Source organism: Rattus norvegicus, chromosome 2 (genome assembly GCF_036323735.1).
Source record: "Rattus norvegicus strain BN/NHsdMcwi chromosome 2, GRCr8, whole genome shotgun sequence".
NCBI classification, from domain to species: domain Eukaryota; kingdom Metazoa; phylum Chordata; class Mammalia; order Rodentia; family Muridae; genus Rattus; species Rattus norvegicus.
Window position 1 is genome coordinate 26,112,055 of NC_086020.1, and position 17,479 is coordinate 26,129,533.

The 17,479-nt window shown below is 38.9% G+C and overlaps 2 protein-coding genes across 11 annotated transcripts in view; both read right to left on the reverse strand.

Moving 5' to 3' along the window:
* Cmya5 (cardiomyopathy associated 5) overlaps positions 1-1,219 on the reverse strand; it is a 98,729-nt gene extending 97,510 nt beyond the window's left edge. The window contains exon 1 of the mRNA XM_006231789.5: positions 984-1,219. Within this exon, the coding sequence (XP_006231851.1) occupies positions 984-1,123 (140 nt within the window). The 5' untranslated portion in view covers positions 1,124-1,219. The remainder of the gene's footprint in view (positions 1-983) is intronic.
* A 1,876-nt stretch (positions 1,220-3,095) lies between these two features.
* Positions 3,096-17,479, reverse strand: part of Tent2 (terminal nucleotidyltransferase 2) — a 52,316-nt gene continuing 37,932 nt past the window's right edge. For 6 of the 10 annotated variants that reach the window (XM_006231778.4, XM_039102526.2, XM_039102524.2 and 3 more), the window contains 4 exons: positions 12,338-12,474; positions 8,126-8,217; positions 5,701-5,780; positions 3,096-4,481 (listed from right to left, as the gene is read on the reverse strand). In XM_006231778.4, coding sequence (XP_006231840.1) covers positions 4,407-4,481; positions 5,701-5,780; positions 8,126-8,217; positions 12,338-12,474 — 384 coding nt within the window. In that variant the 3' untranslated portion in view covers positions 3,096-4,406. Of the gene's footprint in view, positions 4,482-5,700; positions 5,781-7,446; positions 7,503-8,125; positions 8,218-12,337; positions 12,475-17,081; positions 17,244-17,479 lie in introns of those variants that run through there. The other 4 variants (XR_010063621.1, NM_001008372.2, XR_005500310.2 and 1 more) reach the window with 4 other exon arrangements.

Below are 17,479 nucleotides of genomic sequence, written 5' to 3' on the forward strand. Positions count from 1 at the left end.
AATGCTACTCTTGGATTACTTCAACCTGAGCTATTCTGGCCTTGGTTGGGCATTCTGAAACGATAAACCTTCACTTGCCACCCGCCAAGGCCTTCTGAGAGGAGTACTCAGGAAGAGATACCATTTGACTGACACATGCTGAGGATAAAACAAAACATACCATTATTCTTATCTTAGGGCTGGATGAGAAGGGACTAAGTGGAGAGAGTCCTAATAGATAGACAGACAGACAGACACACACACACACGCACGCACGCACGCACATATGCATATAGTATTACCTAATCTAATCTCACTCGCCTTATTGATAGATATTTAGGATCAGAGCGACTTTTAGGACAGAGGTTGCTGAAACACCTCCCAGGAGAGCCCAGCTGGTCTGAAAATCACAGTCTTCCTGCTTCTGCCTTTCTATTATTGGAATCACAGGGCAGGCATCCACACCTGGCCTTCATGAGTCTTTCCTTTAAGGAATGTATGGATGTTTGCACCAAAAATAGTTCCCATACAGCAAGCTAGCCCAGCGCTAGAACTCGAGGAGGCTGCCACACCTTTCAAGGTAATGGACTGCGCCTTCTCTGACCGCAGACCCTTCCCCAAGCTTAGGCAGGCAAGATTGATTCAAGGCGGGCAGCCAGACGCAAGGATTCCAGCACAGTTTTGCGGATAGGCAGAACCCCAAGTAAGTCTCCAAGAATAAATGAGCAAGTCACAAGGAGCTGGGAGGCGGGGGTGGGGTGTGGGTGGGGGCAGACTGTGAACTTCGCTGCAGGCGACCTGTCACTCTTGCTGACAGCAAGAACCTTCTACCTTCAAGTTTTTAAAAAGGCGCCGCGCCCCAGACAGAGGGCTTGGCACCGGGGAGAAATGCGCTCCTGAGGTTGGAAAGGGAAAGGAAAAGGCTGGGGGTGGCCAGCGGCCTGGCGAGACACCTGTAGGGTGGACAACTTTGCTAGGCCCTGGGTGGTACGGGCTCTGGCTACCTGGCGTCGGGCTCCTCCTCCGACTCGGCCGCCGTCTCCTCCCCCTCGCCCTCCGACTCCTCCTCTGTCTCCGGCTCCTCTTCCTCCGCGCCCCATCCAAGTAAACCCTGGGCTGCGAGTCCGCTGTCGCTGCTCGCCATCGCGCCTGTCCTGGCCGGAGTCGGAGCTGCCCACGCCTCGCCCGGTGTTCTCCGTCTGACTGCACTTTGCCCGGCCCGCGCGGCTGCTTGGGTTCCCGGCGCGCGGGGTGGGGGCGCCCAAGCCTTTAAATAGAAGGCGTCAAGAAAGTTTCGCCACGGAGCTTTAGCCGCCCGGGCTCAGCTTCCCCTGGTTCCTGTCGCCTGCCAACTTCCCCGCCCGTTTTGGCAGACCTTCGGCGGCCTTTGGGGCCAGGGCGGAGAGTAGTGTTGAGGGCTGCCCAGGGGCGTCAAACGACCCACCAGCCCGGCCTTCCATCCAGTGACCTGGTGGTTCTTACACCTCGGGCTGGGCTGAGGGATGCTTCATGCCAAAGGCAGCGCTCGCCAGGGTCTTGTTTTCCCTTCTTCCTGAGAAGAGAACGTTAGGTGCAGGTTTGTAGATAGCTTAAGGCCCCAATGCCAGTATGGTGACAATGGAAACAAACCAGCAGCTCCTGAGGGGACCAAGATCTCATTGGATCAAGTAAAGCCAGTGCTTAACCTCTCAATCACTACTCTAGGACTAAAGCCCAAGATCCTCCTAGAGAATAAATCCTGACTAATCCACTTTTAGAAATCGGGTATTTACACTGTATCAAATGAATTCTTTCTGCCTGAAAGGCTCACCTGTTCACTTATTGGAGATCACTGCCTTTCTCTGAAACCTCCAGGTTTGAACTCACTGCTCCTCTCCAGGAACTCGAGCAGTCTTTTGAATGTGTTGATACCCAGGAGACTGTTTCTCTGTCACACCACCTAGTTCTTATAAGCTACGAATGTTTCTGAGAAGGCAGAGGCCTGTTCAGTACAAGGGTTAGAAAGTATTCTTTCCAGAGAAAGACGTTTGGCTAGATCTCCAAATCTTTACTCATTGCAGATTCTTAGAGTTGCTAAACAAAGTGGGAAATCAGAGTATTACTGTCCAGTTACTCCAGCTTGAATGCTGCACATTGGGTGTCCCAGGACACTCTTTGGTGTAGATCGGCAGCCACCTCGTTTACCAATTTTGCCAAGACCCTACTTCAACTACCTTTACGTTTAGAATTATATACAGAGTCCACACATTTAATACTAATATTTTTTTCTTTTTTGGTTCTTTTTTTCGGAGCTGGGAACCGAACCCAGGGCCTTGCGCTTCCTAGGTAAGCGCTCTACCACTGAGCTAAATCCCCAGCCCCTAATAATACTAATATTTTAACAGCACATACAAACAAAAACTGTGGCATTCACACAAAATTGAAATGGGAAAGACTTCCAAGTCTCCAGTTGGGGAAATAGGTCAATGGGTGGAGCACTTGCCTAGCAGACCCAGGCTTAGTTCAATCCCATCCGTGAAAATAAATTAAAAAAAAAAAAAAAAAAAAGCCTGTCTCACCATATATGAACAGCCCTCTTCCCTGATCCAACTGGACTGCCGCATGGTCTTAAGTGCTGGCTCCTTAGTTCCAGGATAAAATTCATCAGCTTTTTGGCCTATTTGTCACAACAGATCGGCTGTCACAACGTGGTGGCAATGCAGGAGCCCACGCTGTGGCAGAGTCTGAGGCTTTCTTAATGCCATAATGCTGAACAGCCATCCCCAAGGGACTATGACTTACAAACAGTACCTGGGGTCACGCTGAACTGTCATACTCAATACATTCTGAGAAAGCGCTGCATAGTGTGGAATAAATCTTAGAAATTTTTCCAAGAAAAAAATCATACAAAAAATTTTTACATCAAAAGTACTACAGATCAGTAATCTAAAAAACTGACCCATAGAGAAAGCTCTATTCCTAATTATGGCAGAGAAATAATGTGATTGGCGGCTAGCCATGGATGACTTCATCCCAGGGACTCTGGATTAAACAATCAAGGTTCAGATCGGTTAAGATAACCACAGCCTCAATCTCGGTACAAAACCAACGTTCACAGAAAGATAACGCCTCAGCAATTCCAGATATAAACTTTATTCCATTGACAGCATACGAAAATTTAAACTTAAAAAGAAAAAGGAAAATATGCACCCTTTGTAAGTCAAAGAGAAAGTTTTAGTTTTTTAATTGGTCTGCAAAAAATAGTTTAGTGGTACAAACTGTACCCCTGTAGGCCTACAAGAAGTTTGCAATCTTTGAAAAAGTTAAAACCGCCTTCAAGATTACTTTTTATATTTAACTGTACAATACAGGTATTGACCAATTTACAAGTATTTACATAAACTAACAACAATTTATTAAACAGCATAGCTTGATCTGAACTACTGCTTTCCTGTGGAAAAGAAATACTAAAAAAGATTTTTGTAAAAACATTAAACTTTTATTTATAACTTTATTGTCTTATCTAAAACACTTTGTAGTGGCTTACTGCCTAAAAATTCCAGTTTAGATTATAATCTACAGACATTGGATTCCACAAATAACCTTAGCTTCGATGTTTCAGTTTTCTGTTTCCTATCATGAGGAAAATAAAACCAGGAAAACGGAGGTGAAGCAACAGTGCACAATTCACTGTGCTCTCAGAAAACATAAGAAACTACATTTTTTCCAAAATATTTAAGTCAGAGACTTTCAAACAGTCCATAAACAAGTCACTAACTGTTGTTAGTGTTCCCATTACAACAGTGCAAAATGTATTGTTTCAACACAAACTCTAAGACAGCCTTCAGAGTCTATAAAGAAGGTGTGAAGTGCTGAAAACACACTAATATAGACACACCTCAGACAGTCTGTCCCAGCGGTCAGTCAAGTGAAGACTTAAGGCAATTGTCCAGTATTTCAAGACTCCACAGTGATTTCACTGAATGAAAGATTTCGCTTGCTTCAAGTAACTGAATAGCTGACTTGAATCTTGGCTTGACTAGAGCTGAGCTGGACTACTGTCTACAGCCAGGCACACTAAGTATGTATTACTTAGGTCCTTTGCAAAACTCCACAGAGTTCTTCAGTATAAGCATGTGGTACAAGTACTTGAGAATATATCAAAACCTTATTAGTTCAGGTAATTTCTCAAAATATATTTTATGCTGAAAAGTCATGCCATAATACTACTAATCATTGATGTAAACATTTTCAAAAATACATTTTTAAATCAAAGAGTTTATTAGGAAATGTCATAATAAAATATGCAATCTTTATATAAGTATGTCCTTTTAAAAATAAAACATGAAAACAAGACCATTAAAAAAACCATGATGGAGGTAAGCAAATGAATTATGACGTATGTATTGTTCTTTATTTCTTGGAAGAATTTTAGAATTAGAGACCAGTTATCTTTTCAGGGTAGCAGCTCTCAAAGGTAGAACACTGTTCAGATCTCTCTTGTTTTTCAATCTCTGCCATGACTAGGAAAGGGGGAGAAAAAAAAATCAATCTTAGAATACAAACTAAACACAGAACAAAGGACTGACTTCACAGAGTTCAGACTATTAGTAGTGATTCTAGCTACTTGGAGTTTAGATTATGTTTCTTATTTTTAGTTCCCAAGGTAATTCTTTCCCAGAAAAGAAACAATTATTAAATATTCTTTAATATTCTATTATTTTTTAAAATGGGCATACAGGTAGCACAAAAACCTATGTGACAATAACAACATTACTTATAGATTAAATTATTCAGCTAAAATAGCAAAGTCTCACTCTGAATTTAAGGGGGGAAATGACGTTTTCTAGCTTTGTGAGTAAAAACAGTATTTCTATAAAGGCAAGCGTAAACATAAAACTTAGTATTTACCCTGAGAAATAGTGAAAGTTCCTGAGAAATTCTCATTCATATGCTAACTCCAGGTTGCAGTCTTATCGCAAATAGTTGTCAGGTAACTAAAGCACTGTTTTACAGCTGAGTAACCTACAGGAAGCTCCCTCACTACAAGAACAAGTGAGCCATACAGAAAGCCACGCTCCATTGTGCTATGTAAGGCAAGGCCTAATTTGAAGAGAACTTACAACACACTATTTGCATTTTAATTACATCAAAGTCTGTCTGTGTGTCCAAATAATGAAAACAGTTTATCTGCCGTGTACCCATTTTCTGACCTCTCCCTCCACTTCCAGTTCTTATAGATGTCTTTCTGTCAATGCATCTTCACACTGACACTCATCACAAACAGGTACCTCACCTAGCAAAACTACCAACGAATGTTGTGGACACAAACACATACATACACACATACATCTTTTAAAATTTCAAAACAAAAAATAATAAATAAACTGTCAAAATATACTTAAGATCAAATGCCATGATGGGAATAGCAGAAAGGAAAAAGGACATGATTCACACATCAAATCCTTTCTCTATAATAAATGCCCTGATATTTTAAAAAATGTCCATTGAATCCATTGATAGTCCATTAAGTTATTTGTGAATTTAATAAGCTCCCAATTAAAAGTGTTGTTTCCACAAAAGTGAAACTCATAAAGGAAAAATAGTGTTAGCTCTCTGGAGGAAAATTCATCTAAATTTAAGTCATAAATTCTTTGTACTGTCACATTAGTGACTTTACTTTTCCTAACTTGCACACTAGTCCACTAACATCTTTAGAGTCGACATGGTACACTGTTTTACCTTTAGAAATTGATCCTTGATCATATCAAACTTCTGCTTCTCATGCACAGCTCTGGCGGTATTAGTTCCATCAAAAGGTTCTGCGTCATGAAATGTACATGTGGGAAAATTAGCACAATAGGATTCATTTTTCTAAAGTGAATTGGGGATCAAACCTAGGGCCTTATCTTATATATGCTAGACAAGTGTTCTACCATGAGTAATGAACAACAGTTCAAGAACATATTTAGATTAGGTCCAATTATATGAAATTCCCAGTATGTCATGGCCTTTGATTTATAAGACAGCAAGTTCATATGGCTCCGTCTAGTATTTTTACTAGATGTGTGTATATACACACACACACATATAAACTTGACCTAGCTATGAGCTGTCTGATAAGGTAGATGAAATTTAGTCATTCTTCTGATTTCAATCCATAGGTGAATCGAGTTACATAAAGACTAAAGTACTCCATCTAAGAGAGGGTCACAGTATCAGATGGTACAGGAGTAAGCTTAAACTCAGTTTTAATTTAAAAGCTGATCTTGTTCAGGAGGAAAAAGTCAGGAACCTTCAAGTAAACCAGTGGTTCTCAATGTCCCTAATGCTGCAACTTTAATTCAGTTCCTCATGTTGTGGTGACCTCCAACCACAAAATTATTTTCATGACTTTTATGTAAATTTATTTACATTACTGTTGAATCATGATGTAAATATCTGTTTCCTGGTGGTCTTAGGGGACCCCCAAAGGGGTTGCAACCCCCAAGTTGAGAGCCACTGGAGTAGAAGTTCAATGCTAAAGAGAATGAAAGGCAATGCAGCCTGTTTTGGTGTGAATGGATGTTTACAGAGAGATCTGGTGAGGACAGTTTCCATGAGGAATCTGGCAATGAAGAGAAAAAATTCCAAGCAGAGAAGACAGGAGGAAACGAAGTTCTTCTGTGTGCCCGATACATGCTATCTCCTTGTCTACACCCAGCCCATGCCTGTTCACCCACTGGACACAGCAGAGGTCAGAGAGGTAGGTGGACAGATACATAGATCAAGGAAAGGTCTTGTAAAAACTGAAAGCATTAAAGCTGAAAAGGGGGAATGAAGGGCAAAATCAATTGAGTTGCTTGAGAGAAAAGTAGATAAGCGGAAAACCTGAAGAAAGTGAAGAAATATGAACCTAAGCAGGCCCACAACTCTGACAACTGTTGTTTTGTGGTTTTATGGGTGTGTGCATGTGTGTGTAGATGCAGGCAAGGAATACATATGGCGTGAGAAGACAGCTTGAGGAAGTCAGTACTCTCCTTCAGCCGTGTGGGTCCTGAGGACAGACCTCCAGCAGGTTAGCAGGTTTGGCGGCAAGAATCCTTACCTGCGGACCACCCCCCATCCAGGTCCCTTTAGTCATTCTGTACTACTCAGAAAGGCTATGCTTCAAGACTTCACTACACTGTTGAAGTGGACCTTTTCTTGTTGTGTTTTGGATTCTAGTAGAAAAAAGCTATATATCAAACTATATTGAACCACATCATATATAGATAGCACTTTATAAAAATATTTACTTTTCAAAAGAATATGGGTAACTAATACACACTCACTGTGCAACATTAGCAAACCAAACACCAGAGATCTAAATCAATAGTCAAGCACCCTTTTAAAATGTTGCAAAAAAGAAAGAGAGAGAGAGAGAGAGAGAGAGAGAGAGAGAGAGAGAGAGAGAGAGAGATTGACTGATTAAAACCTTCTTGATCAGCCTGGTGTGGTAGTGCACACCTTTAATCCCAGCATTCAGGAGGTAGAGACAGGCAGATCTCTGAGGCCAGCTTGATCTACAAAGAAAGTTTCGGGACAGCGAGGACTGTACAGAGAAACCCTTAATAATAATAACAAATATTCTCAACCTAATGTTTACTATAAATGTTGACATTTTTATTCTTTTTCACCTCAAGATTGAAAACATCTTCAACTTTTATTTATGAAAGCAATTTTACTGTTCTTGTCAGGAGCACAAGTAGTGCTGGAGATCCAATTCATGGCCCAGCCTGTTAGGAGGGACTCTGGGGATTAGTTTCCCACTGAGTCAAAGAAAGTGTATTAAGAACATATTTTAACTACATGTAAACTCATTTTAGAAAATAGAATTGTTTTCAGATCATCTTTAAAGTTAAATCAACTTCATAATATGTATCACAAATTATATAGTTTCAGTCAATTTAGTATGAAGAAAGCATGAACTGCTCAAATCTTAACAACTAAAATGAACAAATTCACATTTAGCATTTCTCCACAAAGGAACTTTATATATTTTTCCAAATTAAAAAAATGTAAAGGTAGATATGTAAGTAACCTTAGAACATAAATACATTGCTTTAACAGAACTACAAGTTGGAATTAGTAGTTCCACGATGGTAAATGGTGACTAGAGGGCAGACAGTGGTCAGGCAAAGCCTACCTTCAACACAGATGTATTTATTTCTCCATTCCATATCATCTGGCCTTGGGATGGCTTTGGCCTCACGGACTGAAATCATCTGAGTATTCCAGCTGAAGGGAGGCAACAGAATTCCTCTTTTATTAATCAGGGAAACTGACTTGACTGCCTGAGAGAACACTAGGCCTTGCCTCCTCTGCCCCTCAGCCCATTCTCCATGTATGTTACCGCGTGTGATTCTGCATACCTCTTCCAAATAGTTTCAGTTCCAGGATACAAGATACTTCTTTCATGGTTCAACTAGTTCCTCAGTATATACTAGAATCTGTATACTCTTTTAGTTACGAAAAATAGTACAAAAATGATTCTTTAAAGCTTAAGTAAGTAAAACACAAACACACTGCCTACTCCTAATACCGAAACAAAACTTTTTCATCAGTTATGAGGTAATCTCATGGAATTTTCTTTTTCTAGTAACATTGCCTAATTTTCTTCAGGCACACTTTATAGGATTTGGGAGAAATTTTGAAAGTAGCTAACAGAAGCAAGGAAGAAAACAAAATGTTTTTTGTTTTTATATAAGAAGCAGCATTAATTAACTAAGACAGGAAGTCACGTAGCCCAAGCTGACCCTGAATTTTATAGCCAAGAGGACCCTGAACTTCTGGTCCTCCTTCCTCGACTTCACAAGTGCCAGTTTATACAGTACTGGAAACAGAACCTCATAAATAGTGCTTCATAAGCCCTAGCCAAGCAGTTTACTCACTGAGCTGTACCCCACATCCCTGATAGTGAAACAATTTTGTCCACACTGATCCTCTACCATCCGCCTCCCAAGTGCTGGTTTATGCAGTGCTAGAAATAATACCTACACTTCATAACCCTAGGTAAGCTCTAAATGAGCTATGCCTCATAGCCAACAGGGAAATACTCTGAATGAGCCAATTTCATCTATCTATTTGACTATAACCCATATCCACTCTATAGTGTCTACTAATTTTACATGTCTTTAAAGATTATAAACATTTATTTATATTTGTAAGTTACTACAATAAAAGCATTTTTCATTTTTCCAAGAAGCACCCCAATGTACATGAGCTCAAAAAATAATAAATTTGAGAATGAGGTAAAATCTTTTTGCCAAATGTATTGCCTTTGTCTAACAACGAGGTGAGAAAGACCATGTCTTGGGACTCACCAACACTCAACCAACTCTTGCTCCATATATGACAAAGTCTCTAAGAGCATAATCATGGGTCATTTATGGAAGGTTTCTAGAAAAAAGATTTTCATTTTTAAATATGTAAGAAATAATTTGCTGTCCTCTAAGCATAGTTTTTTATTATGGCTTTGATCAAGAGCTGTGCAGAACAGCGCAGTGGCAGGTACCTGTAACCCTAGAACTCAGAAGAGGAGGCAGGAGACTGAAAACTGGAAACTAGCCTGGGATATTGAGAGACCTGGTCTCCAAAGACCAAGGACCAGAGAGCTTTAGTCGTATTTGCCTGGCATGAGCAAGACCTTGAACCCAGGCCAGGGAGTGGATATGGGGAAGGCAACTAGTGTGGAGCTTTAAGGTTTTAAATGTACACATCTATAAAACAAAATATATACATCTTGTGAGTTATCTAGGGAAGACATTAATAACTGATTGTTGCTTACAGTTCCAAACAGAAAAATGACTTTGTTCCATTACTACAAATTTTTCCAAGATTTTCTTTAAAAATAACAATACAGTGAGAAAAATCACTACATACTGAACAAACCACCATTACAATGTTACATTTATATCACTTTATAAAATCATGTAGTCAGGGACATCCCTGAAATTCTCATTCTCCAGCTCCACCTTGTCTTGTGTGTGTGTGTGTGTGTGTGTGTGTGTGTGTGTGTGTGTGTGTGTTGGAAATACATACCCCACAATAGCTGATGCTAGAAGCTGCAGCCCAGACTGCCCTCAAATTTATAATCCTCCTGCCTCATCTTTTTTAGCCTATTGGCTTACAGTACCTCAACCAATGATAACTTTTACTAACTCCACTTTACTAGCCTTTTATTTTGTTTTAAGAGGGTGTGGCTATACTGCTGAGACTGGCCCCTAACTCTACTTCAGCAGTCCTTGCTTCAGACCCCACCAATGTCACTACAGACATGTGCTACCATACCTGACTTAAAAAACAAAAAAAACCCAAAAAACAAACAGTAACCTTTAATGGCATATAAACTACAAAATGTAAATATGCAAACATCCTTTAGCAGACAGTTAATTTTTTGTCTTTCAAGTAAAGAGGGTGCTTTTAGCTGAATAAAATTCAGAAGAAATGCTTATAAACATTTTAGCAATTGCCAGAATTCTGTCGAATGGAACCTCATTCATTATTGTGACCATTCTTGGCTGAGCTCCCTACAGTCAACTATGTGAAATTATTTGGTATAAAATAATACATTGGGCAAAGGTACATATGAGGAAGTTTTAAAATCTTTTCCCAAACATTAGCAACACAGCTAGCATCCTTTGACCCAGTATGCTATTGTTTTCTTAATGTGAACTAGCACAAAAGCCTTCCCATCTAGCTTCTGGTGCCAGTCCAACAAAGCACCTACACAAAGAACAAATACATTTTTCTTCTGTGAATCTTTTCTCGTAACACTTCCAAATGGGTTTGGGGTTAGTAAGATGGCTCAGCTTGTAAAGGCACCTGCCACCGAGCCAGAGGACCTGAGTTTTATTCCTGGGACCCACATGGTGGAAAAAGAGAACAAACTCCCAGGAGCTGTCCTCTCACTTCCACACTTGGGGCTGGAGTTAGGGAGATGGCTCATGGAGTAGAGTGCTTGCCACCCAAGTGTGAAGACCTGAATTCAGATGCCCAGCAAGTATGTAAAGTCAGGCCTGGGCCAGCAGCAATAACTCAGTGGATTAAAGACACTGTCACCACACCTGACAACCCAAATTCTATCCCCAAGGTTCACATGTTGGAGCAAGTGAACTGACCCTACAGATGGCCCTCTGATCTACATGAACCAGGGCACACATGTACCCCTCAACCCCAACACAAAATAAGAAAGTAAATAAATAACTCGATGTAAATTAAAACATGTTTAAAAGCCAGACGTGGTAGCACCTGCCTATGATCTGAGCCCTGGAGAGGGATTGCTGGGTAGCCAGCCTAGTCAAATCAGTAAGCTCAAGGTTCAGTGAGAGAATGTTTTCAAAAGAACAGATGAGGGCAAGGGAGGAACATATCCAAACCAATCCCTGTCCTCTCTACATAGACACACACACACACACACACACACACACACACACACACACACACACACACCCCACACACCACACACATGTACGCACACACCACACAGAGTGACTTCAATTTGAATCCCAGTTCTCCCACTAGTGAGCTGTGTTGTTATGGGCATGTTCCTAAACTTGGCAAATTTTTGCAATGATTAAAAGAAACACATAGCAATCATTTAGCACATACTGGATACTAGGAAAACACTATAAACAATATCCATTATGGCATCTTTAAAAGTAAATTTAGAAACAACCATTACGCCTTTAAAATCTGTTTATATCTCATGTTTCATGGTTTTATAACTTTTGTCAATGAAGACTCCCCTTTCATCATGGTTACCTGATGTATTTCTTAAATTTGCATTTCATTCTAATGTTCATTCAGATCAAGCATTTAAAAAATTCCAAGTTTGTCTTGGCTGAGTTTTTTTTACTATAAATTTTAAATTTCTACAAACAGATGTTCGAACTACATACCATCTACATAAAACTCAAACATAAGACCCACCAGGCCCCACTAGAGAGTCCTCAACATAAAGTAGAATCACAAATGAAATAAAACAAAATTCAAGCTGAAATGATGCTCAAGATTAAGAGCTTATATTATTTTTCAAGAGGACCCAAGTTCAATGCTCAGCGCCTATACTAGGCAATTCACAAAAGAGAAAGGGAAACTCTGTTTCCCTTTTCTGGACTCCATGAGCACTGTACCCACACATGTACAAACATACACCAGTCATACATATATAAAAAAACGAAATCGTAAAACGAGGCTAATTAAACTATGAGTGTTTCGTTAGCAAAGAATACAACGTGGAAATCTTAGTTGCTATTAGCTGTTAGACTATAACTCACATACCTACTCACAGCACTGAATAATACACACAGCCTCTGAGTAAGCCTAGAAACTCACTTATATATAAAGTTTTACTTACTCAAATTCTGTAGCATAGTATTTAAGAAAGCCCAGTAAGAGGTCCCCAAGACTGGATTCATTCTTTGAGAGGTAAGGAGGAACATTACATGGGGCATGATGAACAAGGTGCAGCTGTACAGAAGTACTAAAAGATTCCTGTCAAAAGAAAAAAGGGAAGCACAAAGCCATTTACAATGTATATTAAGGAGTTTATCCAGCCTTATTTAGAAATTTTTTCTAATTCTTTTTCATTAAAGACCTCATCAGTACCCGAACTAGGGTAAAAAGTATATGAAAAACGAATGCTTGGCTTGAGCAAATCATTATGGTAGCAAAAGATTTCACATGTGAGTCAAATTATATTATACATATCATGATTCCCCTCAATGACATATGTTCATAAATACATCTCCTTGTTTCTACAGTAAAAGGCCGTCCTTTATGTATGAAGGAGATATCAAGTGCAAAGGAACAGCTTTTTCCAACTTAACATTCTTCTCAAATGTCACAAAAGCCTAAGTATATGAACGGTTTGGTTTTGGTTTTGGTTTTTGTTTTGAGACTTTCAAAACTGTTTGATTTTGCTGTTATACTTTAAGGAAAGTAGAAAGATAGATGTTCCGTGTGCTAAACTTGAAAGGATGAAGGGAAAGAAGAGAGAATACATACAAATGACAAAGATCCACCGGACTTTCATCAGAGTAATTCACAAAGGAGTGCTTAGCTGTGTGTGAACTAGGGCTAAATAAGGCGTTTATAAGAAAAAAATAGGAATAGGTACTTTCTGTTCTAAAATATTTGTTTTCTTATCTGACCTTTCCTCTTTCAGCAAGTCTAGACTGAAATATAGTAAATGAAGAGAGCGATTTTCAAGTAATATATATTCAAAGTTTCTCTTTTAATGCAGGCTCTACAGCCCAGGCTGGTCTCAAACTTACTATGTAACTGAGAATGACTTTGAATTTCTGATCCTCCTGTCTCTTTGTCCCAAAGGAGAGATTATAAGCATGCACCACCACACCCACTTTTTAAATGTGGTGCTGGGGTTGGGGGAGGGGGGATTCAAATCAGGGCCTTATGCATAATAGAAGTCACCTTTGCAAACTTCATTCCTGTTCCCCCAAAAGACATTCTAAGGTAATTACCACAGTACCATTAAGAATTAAAAACGGTTCTTTTTTTCCTTATTGCTATTCAATTTGAAATGCATTTTAAAAGGGATCTGGGAAAGGACTACAGCAGCACAAAACTAGAATAACATTCTTAATTCTGAAATACCTTAGATACCATTTCAACTGGTGACAGCTAAATAATTACACGGTTAAAAACCAAAAAAAGGTTTTACCTAAATATCTAAGTGGACAATGTACCACTGACTGAAATTCTCAGGGTGGGGAGAGATCAATAAAAACAAAGGAAGAAAAATTAAAATGTTCCCTTGTGTTACTATCCGTAATTCCATCCCTAATACTTAATAATAATTATGTAGCAGTTTCTAACAAGATTGAAACATACATCTGATCTTGCAGGGAAGCTCCTTTTAGACAGAAAATAGAATGCCTCAATAGCTTCAGGAACTATTTGAAACTGACTGGATTAATTAGGACCCTCTCTTCCCAACGTACAAAACCACAGAGAATCACTCAGACAAGGCAAGCTGCACAGACAGATGAAGCTGTCTTTGAGTCATTTCTGCTCCTGTGAGTAACCCCTCACTCATACCCTTAGATGTAACCCCATCAAAACCCATTTGGACCTCACTGGTAGTTGTGGGCTCCCTCTCAGGGGTTAGTAGATGTACGTGTGAGATGTGCGTGTGCTGTAGCTCTGCAGGAAAGTCTGTCGTATAACAGTGAGTGATCACCTTTCTCCAGTCACAGGCACAGCCAGCAGAGGTTTAGTCTACATGTCTAACAGTAGAGAGAGTGCTGTATCACTTAACTCAAGCTAACTCTTAACTGACCAGCAAAGACAGAAGTGTGGGCAGACAGAAATGCAGCTCTATTTTACCACAGAGCCTCAAGGAGAGCAAATGCACTGTCTCTATCATGCTTCTATGGGTAGAGACAATGTGTTTGTCTCCTTTTGATCTATTACCGATAAAAATGATCTTTTATAGGTAAAAGATCATCAGCTATAAGTTTAAAACTAAAGAGATATGAGATCTACTCTACTAAAATACTTCTATTGTTCCTTTTGGTATGACTTTATACATGAGTTATATCATGTTGACAGAGAAAACTGAAGAAAAAAAAAACCCTCCCCTCAAAAAGAAAAAAAAGAAAAGGAAAGAAAAAACAAATACCCTATCACACCTAAAAGAAGCTACAAATAGGAATTTATCTGCAGAAATCCTCAGTTTTGGGGTAAATATTCACATGTGGAAAGATTCTCTGGATTAAGAAAAATATACCCGATTCTAACTGATAAACAGGTAAAGAACTTAGGCTAATGTGTTAGAGAACATAAGGAGAACTACAAACTCAAAGGGAAAAGAAGCCTTAAAGTACAGACTAGAATCAATCAGTAGTAAAACAATTTAACCAAATCCAGTCTCTGAGAATAAACTTTCCAGATAAACATTTAATAAGGAAGGTTTTCCTTTTTACAGTTTTAAAAATTCTTATTTTGAATTTCAAAGACAAAATATATAATGATCTTCTAATATGTGAGAGTATTTTCCAAATGACTTTTTTGGATATAGTTTGCCATTTCTCTTTCATCAATCAATGCCAGCTTAAAGTAAATTTAAAGATGAATCGTGAGAAATATCTGATAGTCCTTTTGTAATTGCCTATCAATACCCTGAGCCACAAAAACACACTGAGCCGCTACACCATGTGAACAAAGCCCTGTATTTTCAGATGCTCCTCCCTAAGTTAAACAGAAACAGTTAGCAGCCCTCTTCTACTCTAACAACGCTGTGGAGGCAATGCTGGTTTTCTAGCTCTCATCCTTTTTCTGTCACATTCAGTATCATAAATGAACTCAAATGTATCAATTTTCAAAACTGTTTTAACTCAGGGACTGTGACAGTAACTTGAAGACATAAATTCAGTCCTCAAAACCCAAGTAAAAAAGGCTGCCCTTGATGGTACATTCTACAAGGTCAAGGCCAACCTGGACTTGTAAGAGGTGGTGTCAAAGGCAAAAATTAAACAGAAAAACATAAACAAAAAAGGGGAAAAACATTTAATTGTAACCTTTGAAAAATAGAAAGTATCTCGTTGTAAAGTAACAAATTAGAAATTAAGTCATGTGTAAGTTAAGAATTTGCCAAGTTTTTTTGAAAGTTCATATAGGAATAGAAGTCATGTACAAATAAAGTAAAATATACAAGTACAGTTATATTAGTGAGTGCTGCAGCAAACCTTCCCTAGGAAACACATAACTGGGGAAACCAGTCTGGATCACCCGCTTACAACTAGATGACCTGACCAATTATGAAAGCCCCTTTTTTTTTTTTTTTTTTTTTTTTTTTCCAGAGCTGAGGACCGAACCCAGGGCCTTGCACTTGCCTACTGAGCTAAATCCCCAGCCCCTTGAAAGTCCCTTTCTATCGCTAACATAGGTATCGCATTACAAGGCTGTCTATTTGAGAGTAATTAAACTTCATACAAAACTTGCTATTTCTAGTAGTTAGAAAAGTGGTTATTATTAGTGAGAAACAAGGTAATTTGCTTGTTCTCTCAGATAGACCACTGAAAAAATGTTCTGCTGACCAGTTAATAGATTTTATATAAAGTAAATCCTACATAAGATGGGGCAGTAAATTCTTATGAACATGAACATCAATCTTACAGCAAATGGAATAATGTAATTTAAGTAGTTAAGATGGCAACCTAAGCCCATCTGAAAGCAAATTAAACCATCCTCAATCTAGGGGATTCTACAATTAGTTTTTGTTATTGGTGGCGTTTTTTTCTTTTGTTGTAATTTGGCCCAACTTGCTTTCTCTTGTCACAGTGTGCCTCTGTCTCCCACATACCAGGGCTACCTATGTGTCTCTTCCCTATCAAGTATACGTAGCATCCTGTAAAGCTGTGAGACTAAGTTAGTATTATTTACTCATTGCAGTTATAGAAATAGGATCGTTAGCAACAGAAGGATGGAAACTATAGAAGCACAAGTGAATGTAAACAGAAACCAGGACTCTGTCATGACGGAAAAGTCAATTAGAAAAATGAAACACACACACACACACACACACACACACACACACACACACACACACACACACACACACGGGTGCTTATTAGTTTAAAAAAAAAAAAAAAGAGTATGTCTACTGCGTCTTCCATTCTCCGCCCCTGAGCACAGCACATAAATGGATATTTCTGTTAGTACAGAGGATTTCACATAGCACAGGATTTCAAGTGAGATCTCCATACATGTACTTTCAATGTACAGTACGAGATTGTTTTTGTTTTTTGAAGCAGGATCTTATAGCTCAGGCTAATCTCAGACCCACAATCCTCCAGGCTCAGTCTCCCAAGTACTGGATCACAGGTGTGTGCCACCATAACCAACTGAAAGTCTTTTAGAGTTAAGTACTGGATTCTTTTTATGATGAAATATATCACTCTTTTTACATCAAACACTGAACCTTAAGGAAAAATAAAGCTGAAGCAATAAAATGAACACATAAATATTATTTTAGATCATTCAGTATAAACTAAAGCATAAAGTATTTGTGGAAGGAAGAAAACATTTAAATATAACAAGCCACTTCCCCGGCAGTGTCACTTGTTACGCTGGTTTACCTGTCTTGCTATTATGACATTTCATTTTGAAGGATGCTTGTGGCTAACTTTCAAGTCTGGTGCTGACTGCTGTTCTTAGCCATCACAAAACATTAAATTCATGTAATTGGAGCTTCCTGCTGTTCCCCAGAAATGGTGGGAATGCTCAGATTTGTATATTCCCTAAAGTATATTAAAATAAAAAGAAACTATTGCTACCATTTAAAAACGAATGACAAAAAGTTAAATAAGCTACTTTTCATTCTACACTTGATATTTTCATTTTTCATATTTAAGAGCATAAAGACTGATTCCTAACAGTATTAAAAGCCCACTAGAATTAATTCTTCACTAGCAGAAGTTTGTTCTAAAAAACAAAACAGCCAGATGCTGGAGGTTACATAGTCTGTTTTTATAGA